At 47.3% G+C, this 17,380-nt stretch overlaps 1 protein-coding gene across 2 annotated transcripts in view; it reads left to right on the top strand.

Moving 5' to 3' along the window:
• Positions 1–10,502, top strand: part of LOC309560030 (relaxin receptor 1-like) — a 269,217-nt gene extending 258,715 nt beyond the window's left edge. For both annotated transcript variants that reach the window (XM_082263532.1, XM_082263531.1), the window contains 2 exons: positions 7,551–7,766; positions 9,662–10,502. In XM_082263532.1, coding sequence (XP_082119658.1) covers positions 7,551–7,766; positions 9,662–9,852 — 407 coding nt within the window. In that variant the 3' untranslated portion in view covers positions 9,853–10,502. The remainder of the gene's footprint in view (positions 1–7,550; positions 7,767–9,661) is intronic.
• The last annotated feature ends 6,878 nt before the right edge of the window (positions 10,503–17,380 follow it).

The following is a 17,380-nucleotide window of genomic DNA, read 5'->3' as shown; positions in this document are numbered from 1 at the left end:
ACAATGGGGCAATATTCCTTCCACTAATACCAACAATGGGGCACTATTCCTTCCAATAATACCAACAATGGGGCACTATTCCTTCCACTAATACCAACAATGGGGCACTATTCCTTCCAATAATACCAACAATGGGGCACTATTCCTTCCAATAATACCAACAATGGGGCACTATTCCTTCCAACAATACCAACAATGGGGCAATATTCCTTCCAACAATACCAACAATGGGGCACTATTCCTTCCAATAATACCAACAATGGGGTATTATTCCTTCCAATAATACCAACAATGGGGCACTATTCCTTCCAATAATACCAACAATGGGGCAATATTCCTTCCAATAATACCAACAATGGGGCACTATTCCTTAAAATAATACCAACAATGGGGCATTATTCCTTCCAATAATACCAACAATGGGGCACTATTCCTTCCAACAATACCAACAATGGGGCAATATTCCTTCCAACAATACCAACAATGGGGCACTATTCCTTCCAATAATACCAACAATGGGGCACTATTCCTTCCAATAATACCAACAATGGGGCACTATTCCTTCCAATAATACCAACAATGGGGCAATATTCCTTCCAATAATACCAACAATGGGGCATTATTCCTTCCAATAATACCAACAATGGGGCACTATTCCTTCCAATAATACCAACAATGGGGCATTATTCCTTCCAATAATACCAACAATGGGCACTATTCCTTCCAATAATACCAACAATGGGGCACTATTCCTTCCACTAATACCAACAATGGGGCAATATTCCTTCCAATAATACCAACAATGGGGCACTATTCCTTCCAATAATACCAACAATGGGGCAATATTCCTTCCAATAATACCAACAATGGGGCACTATTCCTTCCACTAATACCAACAATGGGGCACTATTCCTTCCAATAATACCAACAATGGGGCACTATTCCTTCCAATAATACCAACAATGGGGCAATATTCCTTCCAATAATACCAACAATGGGGCAATATTCCTTCCAATAATACCAACAATGGGGCACTATTCCTTCCACTAATACCAACAATGGGGCACTATTCCTTCCAATAATACCAACAATGGGGCACTATTCCTTCCACTAATACCAACAATGGGGCACTATTCCTTCCAACAATAGCAACAATGGGGCACTATTCCTTCCACTAATACCAACAATGGGGCATTATTCCTTCCAATAATACCAACAATGGGCACTATTCCTTCCAATAATACCAACAATGGGGCACTATTCCTTCCACTAATACCAACAATGGGGCAATATTCCTTCCAATAATACCAACAATGGGGCATTATTCCTTCCAATAATACCAACAATGGGGCACTATTCCTTCCAATAATACCAACAATGGGGCATTATTCCTTCCAATAATACCAACAATGGGCACTATTCCTTCCAATAATACCAACAATGGGGCACTATTCCTTCCACTAATACCAACAATGGGGCAATATTCCTTCCAATAATACCAACAATGGGGCACTATTCCTTCCAACAATACCAACAATGGGGCAATATTCCTTCCAATAATACCAACAATGGGGCACTATTCCTTCCAACAATACCAACAATGGGGCAATATTCCTTCCAATAATACCAACAATGGGGCAATATTCCTTCCAATAATACCAACAATGGGGCATTATTCCTTCCAATAATACCAACAATGGGGCACTATTCCTTCCAATAATACCAACAATGGGGCATTATTCCTTCCAATAATACCAACAATGGGCACTATTCCTTCCAATAATACCAACAATGGGGCACTATTCCTTCCACTAATACCAACAATGGGGCAATATTCCTTCCAACAATACCAACAATGGGGCAATATTCCTTCCACTAATACCAACAATGGGGCACTATTCCTTCCAATAATACCAACAATGGGGCACTATTCCTTCCAATAATACCAACAATGGGGCACTATTCCTTCCAATAATACCAACAATGGGGCAATATTCCTTCCAATAATACCAACAATGGGGCACTATTCCTTCCAACAATACCAACAATGGGGCAATATTCCTTCCAACAATACCAACAATGGGGCACTATTCCTTCCAATAATACCAACAATGGGGTATTATTCCTTCCAATAATACCAACAATGGGGCACTATTCCTTCCAATAATACCAACAATGGGGCAATATTCCTTCCAATAATACCAACAATGGGGCACTATTCCTTAAAATAATACCAACAATGGGGCATTATTCCTTCCAATAATACCAACAATGGGGCACTATTCCTTCCAACAATACCAACAATGGGGCAATATTCCTTCCAACAATACCAACAATGGGGCACTATTCCTTCCAATAATACCAACAATGGGGCATTATTCCTTCCAATAATACCAACAATGGGGCACTATTCCTTCCAATAATACCAACAATGGGGCAATATTCCTTCCAATAATACCAACAATGGGGCATTATTCCTTCCAATAATACCAACAATGGGGCACTATTCCTTCCAATAATACCAACAATGGGGCATTATTCCTTCCAATAATACCAACAATGGGCACTATTCCTTCCAATAATACCAACAATGGGGCACTATTCCTTCCACTAATACCAACAATGGGGCAATATTCCTTCCAATAATACCAACAATGGGGCACTATTCCTTCCAACAATACCAACAATGGGGCAATATTCCTTCCAATAATACCAACAATGGGGCACTATTCCTTCCACTAATACCAACAATGGGGCACTATTCCTTCCAATAATACCAACAATGGGGCACTATTCCTTCCAATAATACCAACAATGGGGCACTATTCCTTCCACTAATACCAACAATGGGGCACTATTCCTTCCAACAATAGCAACAATGGGGCACTATTCCTTCCACTAATACCAACAATGGGGCATTATTCCTTCCAATAATACCAACAATGGGCACTATTCCTTCCAATAATACCAACAATGGGGCAATATTCCTTCCAATAATACCAACAATGGGGCATTATTCCTTCCAATAATACCAACAATGGGGCACTATTCCTTCCAATAATACCAACAATGGGGCACTATTCCTTCCACTAATACCAACAATGGGGCAATATTCCTTCCAATAATACCAACAATGGGGCACTATTCCTTCCAACAATACCAACAATGGGGCAATATTCCTTCCAATAATACCAACAATGGGGCACTATTCCTTCCAACAATACCAACAATGGGGCAATATTCCTTCCAATAATACCAACAATGGGGCATTATTCCTTCCAATAATACCAACAATGGGCACTATTCCTTCCAATAATACCAACTATGGGGCACTATTCCTTCCACTAATACCAACAATGGGGCAATATTCCTTCCAACAATACCAACAATGGGGCAATATTCCTTCCACTAATACCAACAATGGGGCACTATTCCTTCCAATAATACCAACAATGGGGCACTATTCCTTCCAATAATACCAACAATGGGGCACTATTCCTTCCAACAATACCAACAATGGGGCAATATTCCTTCCAATAATACCAACAATGGGGCACTATTCCTTCCAACAATACCAACAATGGGGCAATATTCCTTCCAATAATACCAACAATGGGGCAATATTCCTTCCAATAATACCAACAATGGGGCATTATTCCTTCCAATAATACCAACAATGGGGCACTATTCCTTCCAATAATACCAACAATGGGGCATTATTCCTTCCAATAATACCAACAATGGGCACTATTCCTTCCAATAATACCAACAATGGGGCACTATTCCTTCCACTAATACCAACAATGGGGCAATATTCCTTCCAACAATACCAACAATGGGGCAATATTCCTTCCACTAATACCAACAATGGGGCACTATTCCTTCCAATAATACCAACAATGGGGCACTATTCCTTCCAATAATACCAACAATGGGGCACTATTCCTTCCAATAATACCAACAATGGGGCACTATTCCTTCCAATAATACCAACAATGGGGCACTTACTTTTCAGTAAGCCAACATTTCTGTATTAAAAATCCTTTTTTTTTTTTTTTTTTTTTAATTGGTCTTCTGTAATCTAATTTTCTGAGATCATGAATTTTGGGATGTCACTCTCTGTAATCCATAATCATCAAAATTAAAATAAAAAAATATGTGAAATATATCACTCTGTGATATATATCTATATCATAGGTATATATAAGATATATGTATGTATATTATAATATAATATATATATATATATATTTTGTTTTTGTTTTTTTTAATAAGGGGGAACCAAAAATCTTGGAATTCCACTTTTAAATATTGATATTAAATATTTTGATTGTAATAAAAGTAGTACATCAGTTTTTTCTGGAGTATTCAAGTTTAGCAATGATCGCCCTCTAGTGGCACAGCGATGTATAACATGTCTGAAGTTTTCCTTTAGCTGTGAGAGGGAAGGTTTGTGTTTTCTGGAGTCCTCCCAGCAATTAGTTATACTTTAAGATTTCTTAAAAACTTTATCTAAATCAGAATCGTGGATTTCTTGATTGAAAAAGAAATTTGCAGTTTTTCCCTATTTTATTCTTTTATTTTTTATATGGTTTTCTCTGCACTGGACCCATTCTTATTGATTCCTTGGGGGGGGGGGGGGGGTGTTCACATATATTTGGCTAATGAACCAATACAGTTAGGTCCTGAAGAAGGGGTGGCCCTTCCCTCAAAAAGCAATTACTGTGCAGAGTCAGAAAGTATTTTATGATTTAGGAGTTAGTGGTTGTATATCTCAGACATGAACAATGAACAAAGCATATCCCTCTATAGTGTGTACTTGTCTCAGTCCAGAGCACTGAGTGTCATTTCTGTCTGCTGCTCCTTCCTCTGCTATCAGCATAAGTCACTTCTGACACGTTTTCCTGACACCAAGAGAAAAATGGTGACGGGAGGGAGCTCCAGCACACAACCTGTGATTGACAGCCTCCCCTCTGTTATAGTGTAGTGTGTGTGTGGGGGGTCCACCCCCTCCAGTCAGCTCTCAGAACTCTCCCCACTGAGCTCTGTACGGTGTAATTTCAGCTCTCTGCCCCCTTTTTTCTGAACTCTTAGACAAGCTTTATTATTCCAGCACTTTGAAGGGATGTAGAGAAGAGGAGACTGTAGATAAATGGGTAAAACTTATGTAGGAGGATTTGTTTCATCTGAGGATAGTGACTTCCAGGGAATTTTTCAGCAGGAATGTGGTGGAACGCAGTTCCGGCACCTCCAGTACTGAATGTATGTAATGGAAAGGGGGTGCTGGGGGGTTTATTGTTCCTGGAAGAGATATTTTTTTTGCAGGAAAGTCTATTCTTGTTGGGAAGGTCTATTATTGTTGCTGATAGGGGGATCTGTTATTGCTGGGGAGGCTTAGGTTGCTGGAAGAGATCTACTGTTGAGGGCAGGGGTCTATTGTTGCTGACTGCTGGAGGGTCTATTGTTGCTTGAGGGCAACTATTTTTGCATGGCAGTCTATTGTTGCCGGGAAGGTCTGTTCTTGTTGCTGATAGGGGGATCTGTTATTGCAGGGGGGGGCTTATGTTGCTGGGGGGGTGTCAATTGTTGCTGGAAGAGATCTACTGTTGAGGGCAATGGTCTATGGTTGCTGGGGGGGGGTCTATTGTTGCTGGAGGGCAACTATTTTTGCAGGAAGGTCCATTTCTATTGGTTGAACTAGATGGACTAAATATGTAACTGTCTTTACTGGTGTGGAATCAATTGTTGCTGATTTGGCTTATGTTGCTGGGGTCCATTGTTGCTGGAAGGGATCTACTGTTGGAAGGAGGTGTATTGTTGCTGGCTTCTGGAGACTCTATTGATGCTAGGCTGGCTTCTAGGAAGTCAGTTTTTGCTGCTGGGATCTATTTTTGTTGGGGTCTATTGTTGCTGGGGGGAGGTCTATTGTTGGGGGGGCTATTGTTGCTGTGGGTGGTCTATTGTTGTTTTGGGGTGCCTATAGTTGCTGGGGGGGTCTATTGTTGTTGGGAGGGGGGAGGTATTGTTGCTGGCTGCAGGGGATCCATTTTACTTTCTTGTTATTAATAACAAATTCCATACAAATTACTTATCACCACAAAATGATACTTGGTTCTGTATTCGCTAAAAGGGGGCGGCGCTGGGAGGTGGGTAGGGGGTGGAACCAATGGATTGTGCTCGGAGGTGGGTAGGGGGGTGGAACCAATGGATTGTGCTCGGAGGTGGGTAGGGGGTGGAACCAATGGATTGTGCTCGGTGGTGGGTAGGGGGTGGAACCAATGGATTGTGCTCGGAGGTGGGTAGGGGGTGGAATCAATGGATTGTGCTCGGAGGTGGAACCAATGGATTGTGCTCGGAGGTGGGTAGGGGAGTGGAACCAATGGATTGTGCTCGGAGGTGGGTAGGGGAGTGGAACCAATGGATTGTGCTCGGAGGTGGGTCGGGGTTGGAACCAATGGATTGTGCTCGGAGGTGGAACCAATTGATTGTGCTCGGAGGTGGGACCAATGGATTGTGCTCGGAGGTGGGACCAATGGATTGTGCTCGGAGGTGGGTAGGGGGTGGAACCAATGGAATGTGCTCGGAGGTGGAAACAATGGATTGTGCTCGGAGGTGGGTAGGGGAGTGGAACCAATGGATTGTGCTCGGAGGTGGGTAGGGGGTGGAACCAATGGATTGTGCTCGGAGGTGGGTAGGGGTTGGAACCAATGGATTGTGCTTGGAGGTGGGACCAATGGATTGTGCTCGGAGGTGGGACCAATGGATTGTGCTCGGAGGTGGGTAGGGGAGTGGAACCAATGGATTGTGCTCGGAGGTGGGTAGGGGGTGGAACCAATGGATTGTGCTCGGAGGTGGGTAGGGGTTGGAACCAATGGATTGTGCTCGGAGGTGGGACCAATGGATTGTGCTCGGAGGTGGGTAGGGGGTGGAACCAATGGATTGTGCTCGGAGGTGTAACCAAGGGATTGTGCTCGGAGGTGGGTAGGGGTGAAACCAATGGATTTTGCTCGGAGGTGGGACCAATGGATTGTGCTCGGAGGTGGGTAGGGGAGTGTAACCAATGGATTGTGCTCGGAGGTGGGTAGGGGGTGGAACCAATGGATTGTGCTCGGAGGTGGAACCAATGGATTGTGCTCGGAGGTGGGTAGGGGTGAAACAAATGGATTTTGCTCAGAGGTGGGACCAATGGATTGTGCTCGGAGGTGGGTAGGGGAGTGGAACCAATGGATTGTGCTCGGAGGTGGAACCAATGGATTGTGCTCGGAGGTGGAACCAATGGATTGTGCTCGGAGGTGGAACCAATGGATTGTGCTCGGAGGTGGGTAGGGGGGGGGGGCGGAGACCAGAAGTGATCCAGAAAGGGGGGGGGGGTTCCTTCACCTATTCTGAGGAAAAAAAGCCCTGGTCACTTCACTGGGGATATGGAAAGGTTTACACCTACTTTATTGAAATTACAATAAAAAAAGAAAAAAAATAGCTTTTTTTAATAAATTATTATTTTTTTTTATTCCAATAACACCCATATCACTTTTTTTTTCCTCCTTTTTCAGGACTGAACTTACTGGCATTTGTCACGATCGTCTTCTCTTACAGCAGCATGTTCTATTCTATCCATAAGACCGGCGCCAAAACAGCAGAGCGCAGCGTCCTGTCCCGGGAGGTCACCATAGCCAAGAGGTTCTTCTTCATCGTGTTCACTGACGCCCTCTGCTGGATCCCCATATTTCTTCTGAAGGCCGTCTCTCTCACCAAGGCGGAGATTCCAGGTTCAGTATACTTACAGCTGTATATAAAAGTGTAAACGCTGCACTATCGCCAATCGCTGATCTGTGAATGATAACCAATGTTGGAAATCTGGTGTTCTATGTCAATTAATCCGTCACCTACACCGTGCTCACCGTTATTTTATTTTTTTTAAAAATACTAAGCCGCTCACATGTAGTAAAACCAGACATGAGCATGTATAGCTATAAAAAGTTCCCATGCTAAAATTTTAAAGCTATACCGTAAAATAGTCCATCAAATAGCTAGTAGTAGCCAATAACAGCTGGACTTGTTCTGTAATGTTGAAGATCAGTCATCCAAATAACTTTACTAAATTTTGGGGGATGTTCCTGACCCTCATTAGAGCGGAGGAGGCTACTTGGGTGAGTAGTAAACCATCTACACCATTACAGAACAAGTCCATCTGTGACTAACTTCTAGTTATTTGGTGGCTTCTATGATAGCGAGCCTCCAAAACACACAGTAGAGGAGGAGTCATCATTGGGACATACACTCTGACCACCTGACCATCCCACCAATAGGAGCTTTAAAAGCCATGGCCATGGTGATCAGTGGGAAGAATTTCCCTTACGTTGGTGGTCACTAGGAAGAATGTCCCTTACGTTGGTGGTCACTAGGAAGAATGTCCCTTACGTTGGTGGTCACTAGGAAGAATGTCCCTTACATTGGGGGTCAGTGAGAAGAATGCCCCTTACATTGGTGATCAGTGAGAAGAATGTTCCTTACATTGGTGGTCAGTGGGAAGAATGTCCCTTACATTGGTGATCAGTGGGAAGAATGTTCCTTACATTGGTGGTCAGTGGGAAGAATGCTACCTACATTGGTGGCCAGTGGGAAGAATGTCCCTTATGTTGGTGGTCACTAGGAAGAATGTCCCTTACAATGGTGGTCACTAAGAAGAATGTCCCTTACATTGGTGGTCAGTGGGAAGAATGCTCCTTCCATTGGTGGTCAGTGGGAAGAATGTCCCTTACATTGGTGGTCAGTGGGAAGAATGTCCCTTATGTTGGTGGTCACTAGGAAGAATGTCCCTTACAATGGTGTTCACTAAGAAGAATGTCCCTTACAATGGTGGTCACTAAGAAGAATGTCCCTTACATTGGTGGTCAGTGGGAAGAATGTTCCTTACATTGGTGGTCAGTGGGAAGAATGCTCCTTCCATTGGTGGTCAGTGGGAAGAATGTCCCTTACATTGGTGGTCAGTGGGAAGAATGTTCCTTACATTGGTGGTCAGTGGGAAGAATGCTCCTTCCATTGGTGGTCAGTGAGAAGAATGTCCCTTACATTGGTGGTCAGTGGGAAGAATGTCCCTTACATTGGTGGTCAGTGGGAAGAATGTTCCTTACGTTGGTGGCCATTTGGAAGAATGTCCCTTACATTGGTGGTCAGTGGGAAGAATGTTCCTTACGTTGGTGGCCATTTGGAAGAATGTCCCTTACATTGGTAGTCAGTGAGAAGAATGTCCCTTACATTGGAGGTCAGTGGGAAGAATCCCCCCCCCCCCTTACAGTGGTGGTCGGAATGTCTTCCTTACAGACGGGTAAAAAGATAATTGATGGCATGCCACTGGACCTTCCAATGCTGTGGAACTTTGCAGCCACCATCAACTGGGGGGTCAACAAGCCAAAACCTCTAGAAACCCTCAGCAACATCTGAAGGAACACGAGGGTTCCATGGAACTCTGGTTGAGAATGGCTGGGTTAAGGTTATCCTATCTGACCCCTCGCCCGCCCTTCTTTTTCCATAGAACAAGCTCAGTTAAATGTGACCACCTCTAGCTGTACCATAACCTTCTCAGACAATCCACCAAACATTGACTTGTGTGTTTTCAACCTTCTCAGAAGCAAGAAAATTGATGGTTTCTCTTTATTTCTAGGCACCATCACGTCATGGGTTGTGATCTTCATACTACCAATTAACAGTGCTTTGAATCCCATTCTTTATACCCTAACAACGTCATCATTTCAAGAAAAGCTTAAGCAGTGTTTGCAAAATAAAAGACACCAGTCACAAGAGTCTGGCAAAAGCAGCTTTACCTTAGTATCCATCCACACCAACACAGCCTGATCCCGGACCAGCCCCCAACAGCTCAGACCACTTTGTTCGGGAACGGTTGTGACTCTGCAGTACGGATGTGGTTATGATTGTGCCTTTTCCGAAATATGACGACGATCAGTCCAGAGGAAGTCCAGGTCCACACTGCCGATCAATTCAAGAGTGCCAAGGTTTGATATGGTGACTGTGCCTTTCAGTCCTAAGACGAAGGGATTTAGGACAAGTGCTGCTTGAAGGCACTTAACCTTTCCATTTGTGGCCAATCTCTGCAACCTGAATATTGAAGAAACCGATGACTAAGGAACCCATGTGCAAAATACCAGCAACCCACTATGGTAGGAACTCTACAAACTGGAAAGCTGTGTGACGTTCCTCTCGCTGGAGGAATGGAGAGAAGCTGAACATTTCCACCATAGGATCATGCAAAGAGTTTACAAACAAAAACAATAAATCAGGAATGGATCCGGCTTTGGAGGTAGAGGGCATCTGTTGACATTATTGTACGATGGGGCCGAGCACAGAGGTGAAGAATAATGGGGCTCCCGAGCAGATAGACCAAATAGATGTCAAGGGTTAGATATATTGGTTGTATATGTAGCATTGCCGTAAAACAGGGAACAGGAGTGAAATGTATAGTAGACCTGTGTGTACATATATTTATAAATTCCTTATGACAAAACTGGCCGTCTATATCATTCTGACAGATCTGCTATGCTGGGTTTTTTTTTTAAAACAAATCTCTGATTCAGTTCCAGGTTGTGGAAGACATAAGGGGTGTTCTGATAATGAGTCGGTATAGCCAAAAATAATAGGCTAGAATGAAAAGACATCTACAACGCACAATACTGTAAGTTCAAAGCTTCTATTTATGGATAATCTTTCTTAGAGTAACCTTTAGTCCAGGGGTCTCCAAACAAAGGGCCAGTTTACTGTCCTTCAGACATTTAGGGGGTCAGGCTGTGACCATTGGGAGTAGAAAAGGTTCCAATGTCAGTGGAAAAACAATGGCACATCTTTGGTGGCAGTGGGAAAGAATTGCGCCCCATCGAAGGTGTGATTGAGAGGAATTGTGGCCTATTGTTGGTGTTATTGGGAGAAATTGTGCCCCCTTATTGGGGTCGGGTGGGGGGGAAAGAGTATTATGCTCCATTGTTGGTATCAGTGGATAAAATGGTGCCCCAAGGGCCTGATAAAATTGAGCATAGGGCCGCAGTTTGGAGACCACTGCTTTAGTCCAAATGAGATTTCAGTCCTGCATTTCTATTAATGGTGGGTGACGTAGGAAATTTAGTATAACTCTAGGCAAACCTGTTTTTACATATTGGGTAGAGAGCAAGGGAATGGTTGAAACCATCCTTCGGTTTCCCTCAACCTCCCATATATGGCTCTACCTTTCAGGTTCCCTCAACCCCCCCAATATGGTGCTACCCTCTTGGTTTCCCTCAACCCCCCACATATGGCGCTACCCTCTCGGTTTCCCTCAACCCCCCACATATGGCGCTACCCTTCGGTTTCCCTCAACCCCCTCACATATGGCGCTACCCTTCGTTTTCCCTCAACCCCACCACATATGGCACTACCCTTCGGTTTCCCGCAACCCCCCCCCCCCCCACATATGGCGCTACCCTTCGGTTTCCCTCAACCCCCCATATATGGTGCCACCCTTCGGTTTCCCTCAACCCCCCATATATGGTGCCACCCTTCCTGTCCTGTAGAGGCAACCAGAAGGGAGAGAAAATCCCACCAATCTGAGGGAAATCTCCTTTGGCACAGTTATCACCAGAATGCCCCCATAGGAAGATTTCCCCCCATTCCGGTCCTGGTGGCAACTCAAAGTCTTGGTTTCTCCCTTTATTCTGAGGCCTGTTTCGGTTCATCGGATCAGGTGCGTTTCAGGCCTGAACCAGACCCAAAAAACGCAAATGACCCTTTTAAAATTCGCACCTTGGACATTTGTGAACCGACTCCATTGAGAGACGGTCACTCTCGCTTGTCATGCGAATTGAATGCGGTGAAAACCGCATTCCAATTCTCACATATGTGAACCCAGCCTCAGTCTTGGTAATTGTGATTCCCAGTATAAATTAAGCGAGTGAGAGGGCAATTTATGAAGACTGGAGCAGCAAATTTGTCATAACTAAGGCAAACCCCTTTTTTATTTTGGGTAAGTGTAAGGATTGGTGACACCCACCATTAGGTTTTTTTTCCCCCATATACTTTGTGTGTTATTGGGGAGATTTTGCCTTACTGTCTGTCCTGTAGAGACAACAGGAAGTGAAAGAAAAGACCACCAATGTGAGGGAAATCTCCTCTGAGAGTTGTCACCACAATGTCACCCTAGGACAATTTCCCCTTCTTCTGGTCTGGTGGTCCACAGGGATCAATACAGAGAGTAAGAGGGCTAAGGCTGGATCTTGCTGAATTTGAAGTTTGGTATAACTAAAGGCAAACCATTTTTCTCTTACGTCCTCCGACAGTCGCCGCCTCTTCATATTCGTCACATATGGGGTATTAGACTTTGCTCCGAAGGAGTAGCTAGGCAACAGAATATGTTAACAATAAAGCTTTAACATATCCCACCCTCAAGGGGTGGTCCCCTCAGTCAATACCCTCCTACTTCCTGCAACCATATCTCAGTTTTAATGTCTAGCTTGTCAGGAGTGGCTGGCTCTCTCTGTGCTGGGACTTTTTGTCCCAGACTCTTTCTTCTTTTTGATATTTTGTTTGAGTTTTCTCTCTACCTTTACTTAGCTGTTATTTTTGTCAGCGTTAGTTAGTTCTTCGGACGAAGAGGATCATGCGGACCGGGTCTCGGGCTGATCCCCCTGGTCGCAGGTCGTGGGTCAGTGGCTTCCCAGTCTGCCATCGAGCGTTCAGCCAGGTAACGCTCCTGGCACGGTGAACGACCCATCCCTGTTCGGTGCAGGGATGATTGGTGAGGTGGCTACCTCTCCGGACGCTGTGCGGTTTCTGAACCGCCATTGTGTGCGTCTTGAATTGCGACTCTCCCTGCCTCATGTGCAGCGGCTTGTTCGCCTGTGCGGGTTCCCCACGCCATGTGAGGTAAGTGTATCTATGTGGGGACCTGTCTGTCTGGGGGGAGTCTCAGTCTGGGACTGTGTAACCTGCCTTTAATCACACTGCTTGTCTCCCTATCTCTCGGCTGCATGCTGTGGGCTGCAAGGGGGGGGGAGCTGTATGACACTGAGTATGTCAGGCTGGGCAGTGTGAGGAGCTGTGTGCTGTGGGGCATGTTTTTAATGGCATGTTGGGGCATATACAGCGATCGCTGCGGCGATCTAACATGTATCCATATAATGGGATAATATTGTGTGTGATTTTCTGCACTGTGGAGCGGCGATTTCGGCGCCAAACGACGCCATTTTACCGGCGCCCGCTCCGGCCGCATGGTTTACATGCACGGCGGCCATTTTCTTGTAGCCTCCATAGGCTTACATAGGGCGCCCTGGCAGCATCACTTCCTCTCTCCTGGAAGCACCGATCGAGGCAGCAGCAGCAGCGGAGTCTCCTCAGGTTTTATCCTTCTATTCCTGTGTTCCATTGCCTGTATTCAGTCTGTATATTCCCTGTGGGGGTCTCATTGTGCCTGAGTGTGGTGCGGTGGGCTGCGCTTGCTGTAAGGGGGCAGTTAACCCTTGGTTGTCTGGCTTACAGGGGCAATGGATTCTCAGGAGGGCAAGTTTCCCACAGTATTGGTGGAAAGCCAGGGGACCGCTGTTTCCCCCCCAGGGGGGGATTTAGCCACTATTGTGGCTGGCCTTGCTGCACAGGTGCAAATGCTGGTGGCTGCTCAATCTACTAAACGGCCCAGAGTTGCTCTGTCCTCTGATTCTGAGGGTGAAGGTGATGGGGCTGTTCTGGCGGGGACCCCCCTATCGGGGTCCCGCTCCTCTCTTGATCTAGTGGGGTCTGAGGTAGAGGCTGAAGTTGAGGGGGTTGATAATTCTCCCCCTGGCTCGCCTGAAGAGCTTGCAATCATGGATGAGTTGATTGCTTCCATTAAGCAGACGCTACGTTTGCAGGACGAGGTGTGTCCCCCAGCTGCCTTGGCGGCTTATGGGACGCAGAGAAAACGCAGGACGCCGCAGGTTTTTCACTGCAATGCTGATTTTCAGCGCGCTGTTAGGGACCAATGGCGCGATTTGCGCAAGCCTTTTGCGGTACCAAGTAAATTTAAGCTGCGTTATCCTTTCTCGCCTGCCACTGATGAACGGTGGTGTGTGCCTCCGCCAGTGGATCATGCTATTGCGGTTTTGAACAAAGCCACTGCGATCCCTGCAGAGGGATCCCCTGTTTTCCGTGATGCCACGGATAGGAGACTGGAGTCTCTTGCCCGTCATACTTATTCTGTTACGGGTTCTATGCTTAAGGCTCTGTTTGCTTCTCTCATGGCGGCCCAGGCGATCGCAAGTTGGACGCAGATGCTTAGGCGCGTCCTAGTGGCCGATTCGGCCTCGGCGGCGACCCTGGATATGGTGGATCAGATCCACCAGGGTGTCATGTATCTGTGTGATGCGGACCTGGACCTGATTCCGTTGGCCGCGCGTGTGCACAGCGTGGCGGTGTTGTCTCGCCGCCTGGTTTGGTTGAAATGTTGGTCGGTGGACCAATCTTCACGTAAAACCTTAGCTAATCTGCCTTATGATGGGTCTCGCCTTTTTGGGGAGTCCCTGGATGTGTTGATTAAGGGGATTACCGGGGGTAAGAGCACTCTCTTGCCCCATTTCCCCAAGGCTAAGGGGGCTTCTGGGAAGAAGCATGCTCATTTTCGGCCCCCTCAGGGGTCCTTTCGTGCCTTTCGGCCGCACTACAAGGGCAAACCGTTCAAGGGCCAGGGCTCTCAGAAGAAACCCTGGTCTGGGAAACAGAAGTCCGGCCAATCCGGACCTGCGGCCCATAACAGTTCGGCCTGAAGGGGCGCCCTCACCCAGTTTTGGGGTGGGGGGACGCTTGCTCGGTTTTCTTCAGCCCTGGTTGGCCCGTGTGCGGGACAGATGGGTTCTGGAAATCGTTCGATCTGGTTACAAGATCGAGTTTCTCTCTCGGCCAGAGAGCAGATTTTTTCCCTCAAATCTACAACTGTCTCCAGAGCGACTGCGGGATCTGCACCTGGCGGTGCGGGACCTGAGGGCTCAGGGAGTGGTGGTTCCGGTGCCTCATCGGGACAGATTTCGGGGGTTTTATTCCAATCTGTTCACCGTGCCCAGAAAGGAGGGCAAGGTTCGTCCAATTCTGGACTTGAAAGCTCTGAACCGCTCTGTGCGGGTTCGCAAGTTCCGCATGGAATCCCTGCGCTCGGTGGTGGCTGCCCTGGTTCCGGGGGAATTCATGGCCTCCATCGATTTGAAGGATGCGTATCTTCACATCCCCATATTCGAGGGTCATCAGAGATACCTTCGATTTGCCATTGCGGAGGATCACTACCAGTTCGTGGCGTTGCCCTTTGGGCTCGCCTCGGCTCCGCGGGTCTTCACCAAGGTGCTTGCACCGGTTCTGGCATTATTGAGAGCCCAGGGCATTTCTGTCCTGGGGTATCTGGACGACATTCTGATTCGGTCTGCGACCAGTCAGGGTCTGGAGAAGGACCTGTCTGTCACGATGCAAACTCTGCAGGAGTTCGGTTGGACGATAAATGTTCCAAAGTCGACACTGAGTCCGTCGGTTCGTCTTCCCTATCTGGGAATGATACTGGACTCGGTGCAGGCGAAGGTCTTCCTGCCGGAAGACAAACTCAGGACTCTTCAGGAGGAAGTCAGGTCCCTCAGGGACGTTCCGAACTCGTCTCTGCGGACGTGTATGAGATGTCTGGGATTGATGGTCTCGGCTTTCGAGGCGATTCCTTTCGCGCAGTTTCACACGCGGGGTCTCCAGGCGGAGATCTTGTCCAAGTGGGACGGGCGACCTCAATCTCTGGATCTTCAGATCTCGTTGAGTCATCGCACCAGGGAAAACCTTCTGTGGTGGCTCCAGTCCCCGTTGGTGTCCGGGGGCAAGTCGTTTCGTCCGATCTCGTGGACGATAATCACCACGGATGCCAGCCTGTCGGGCTGGGGTGGTGTTCTGGGCGTTCTGTCCGCCCAGGGGACCTGGTCGGAGGGGGAGTCTTCCCTCCCGATCAACATTCTGGAATTGCGTGCGATAAGGCTCTGTCTTCATCGCTGGACGGACCGGCTGCAGGGCTGCCCGGTTCGGGTGCAGACGGACAATGCCACGGCGGTGGCCTACATCAACCACCAAGGGGGCACCAGGAGTGCCCGAGCGGCTCGAGAAGTGGCCGACATTCTGTCTTGGGCCGAGACTCATGTCCCGGCGATTACGGCGGTTCACATTCCGGGAGTGGAGAACTGGCAGGCGGACTATCTGAGTCGCCAGACCCTGGATCAGGGGGAATGGTCTCTCCACCCGGCTGTCTTCCAGATGTTGTGCGCGAAGTGGGGTCTTCCAGATGTGGACCTGTTCGCGTCTCGCCTCAACTACAAGGTGAAGAGGTTCGTGGCAAGGACGCGCGACCCTCGGGCAGACGCGTCGGACGCGTTAGTGGCCCCGTGGCATCAGTACAGGCTGATGTACGCGTTTCCACCGATTCAGTTGCTGTCCCGGTTCCTTCGCAGGTTACACTCGGAACGCAGCACGGTGATTCTTGTGGCACCGGACTGGCCTCGCCGGTCCTGGTACGCAGACCTCGTGAATCTGGCGGTCGACGCCCCCTGGCGTCTGCCTCTTCGGGACGATCTACTGTCTCGAGGACCGATTTACCATCCTGCTTTACAGTCGCTGGCTTTGACGGCCTGGCTGTTGAGACCGAGGTCCTGAAGGAGAAGGGTCTCTCTCCAGAGGTTGTTCATACCTTGATCAACGCGAGGAAGTCTTCCTCGGGGAAGGTTTATTACCGTACTTGGAAGGCCTATTTTGCCTGGTGTGAGTCCAGGGGGTTTTCACCCCGCACGTACTCGATTTCCCGTGTGCTGTCTTTCCTTCAGACGGGTGTCGATCAGCGTTTGGCGCTGGCTACGATAAAGGGTCAGGTGTCTGCGCTGGCCGTTCTGTTTCAACGTCCCGTGGCTTCCAACTCCTTGGTTGGCACTTTTATTCAGGGTGTGCGGCATCTGGTTCCTCCTAGGAGGGATCCTTTGCCCCCTTGGGACTTGAATCTAGTCCTGTCTGTGTTACAACGTGCTCCTTTTGAACAGATCAGGGAGATCTCGTTGTCTATGTTGTCCAAAAAGGTCGCCTTTTTGGTGGCGATCACTTCGGCTCGCAGAGTGTCGGAACTGGCGGCTTTGTCCTGCAAGTCTCCGTACCTGGTTGTTCATTTGGATAAGGTGGTCTTGCGACCTAATCCTTCTTTTCTGCCGAAACGAGTTTCGGAATTCCATCTTAACGAGGATATTGTTTTGCCTTCGTTGTGCACGAAGCCTAAACATCCAAAGGAGGTGAGATTGCATTCTCTGGATGTTGTTCGGGCGATTAGGGTTTACCTTAAATCGACTGAGTCTTTTCGAAAGACGGACTCCTTGTT

Source organism: Pelophylax lessonae (assembly GCF_965119305.1).
Source record: "Pelophylax lessonae genome assembly, chromosome: 7".
NCBI lineage: Eukaryota > Metazoa > Chordata > Amphibia > Anura > Ranidae > Pelophylax > Pelophylax lessonae.
This window is presented reverse-complemented; position numbering and strand designations above follow the sequence as displayed.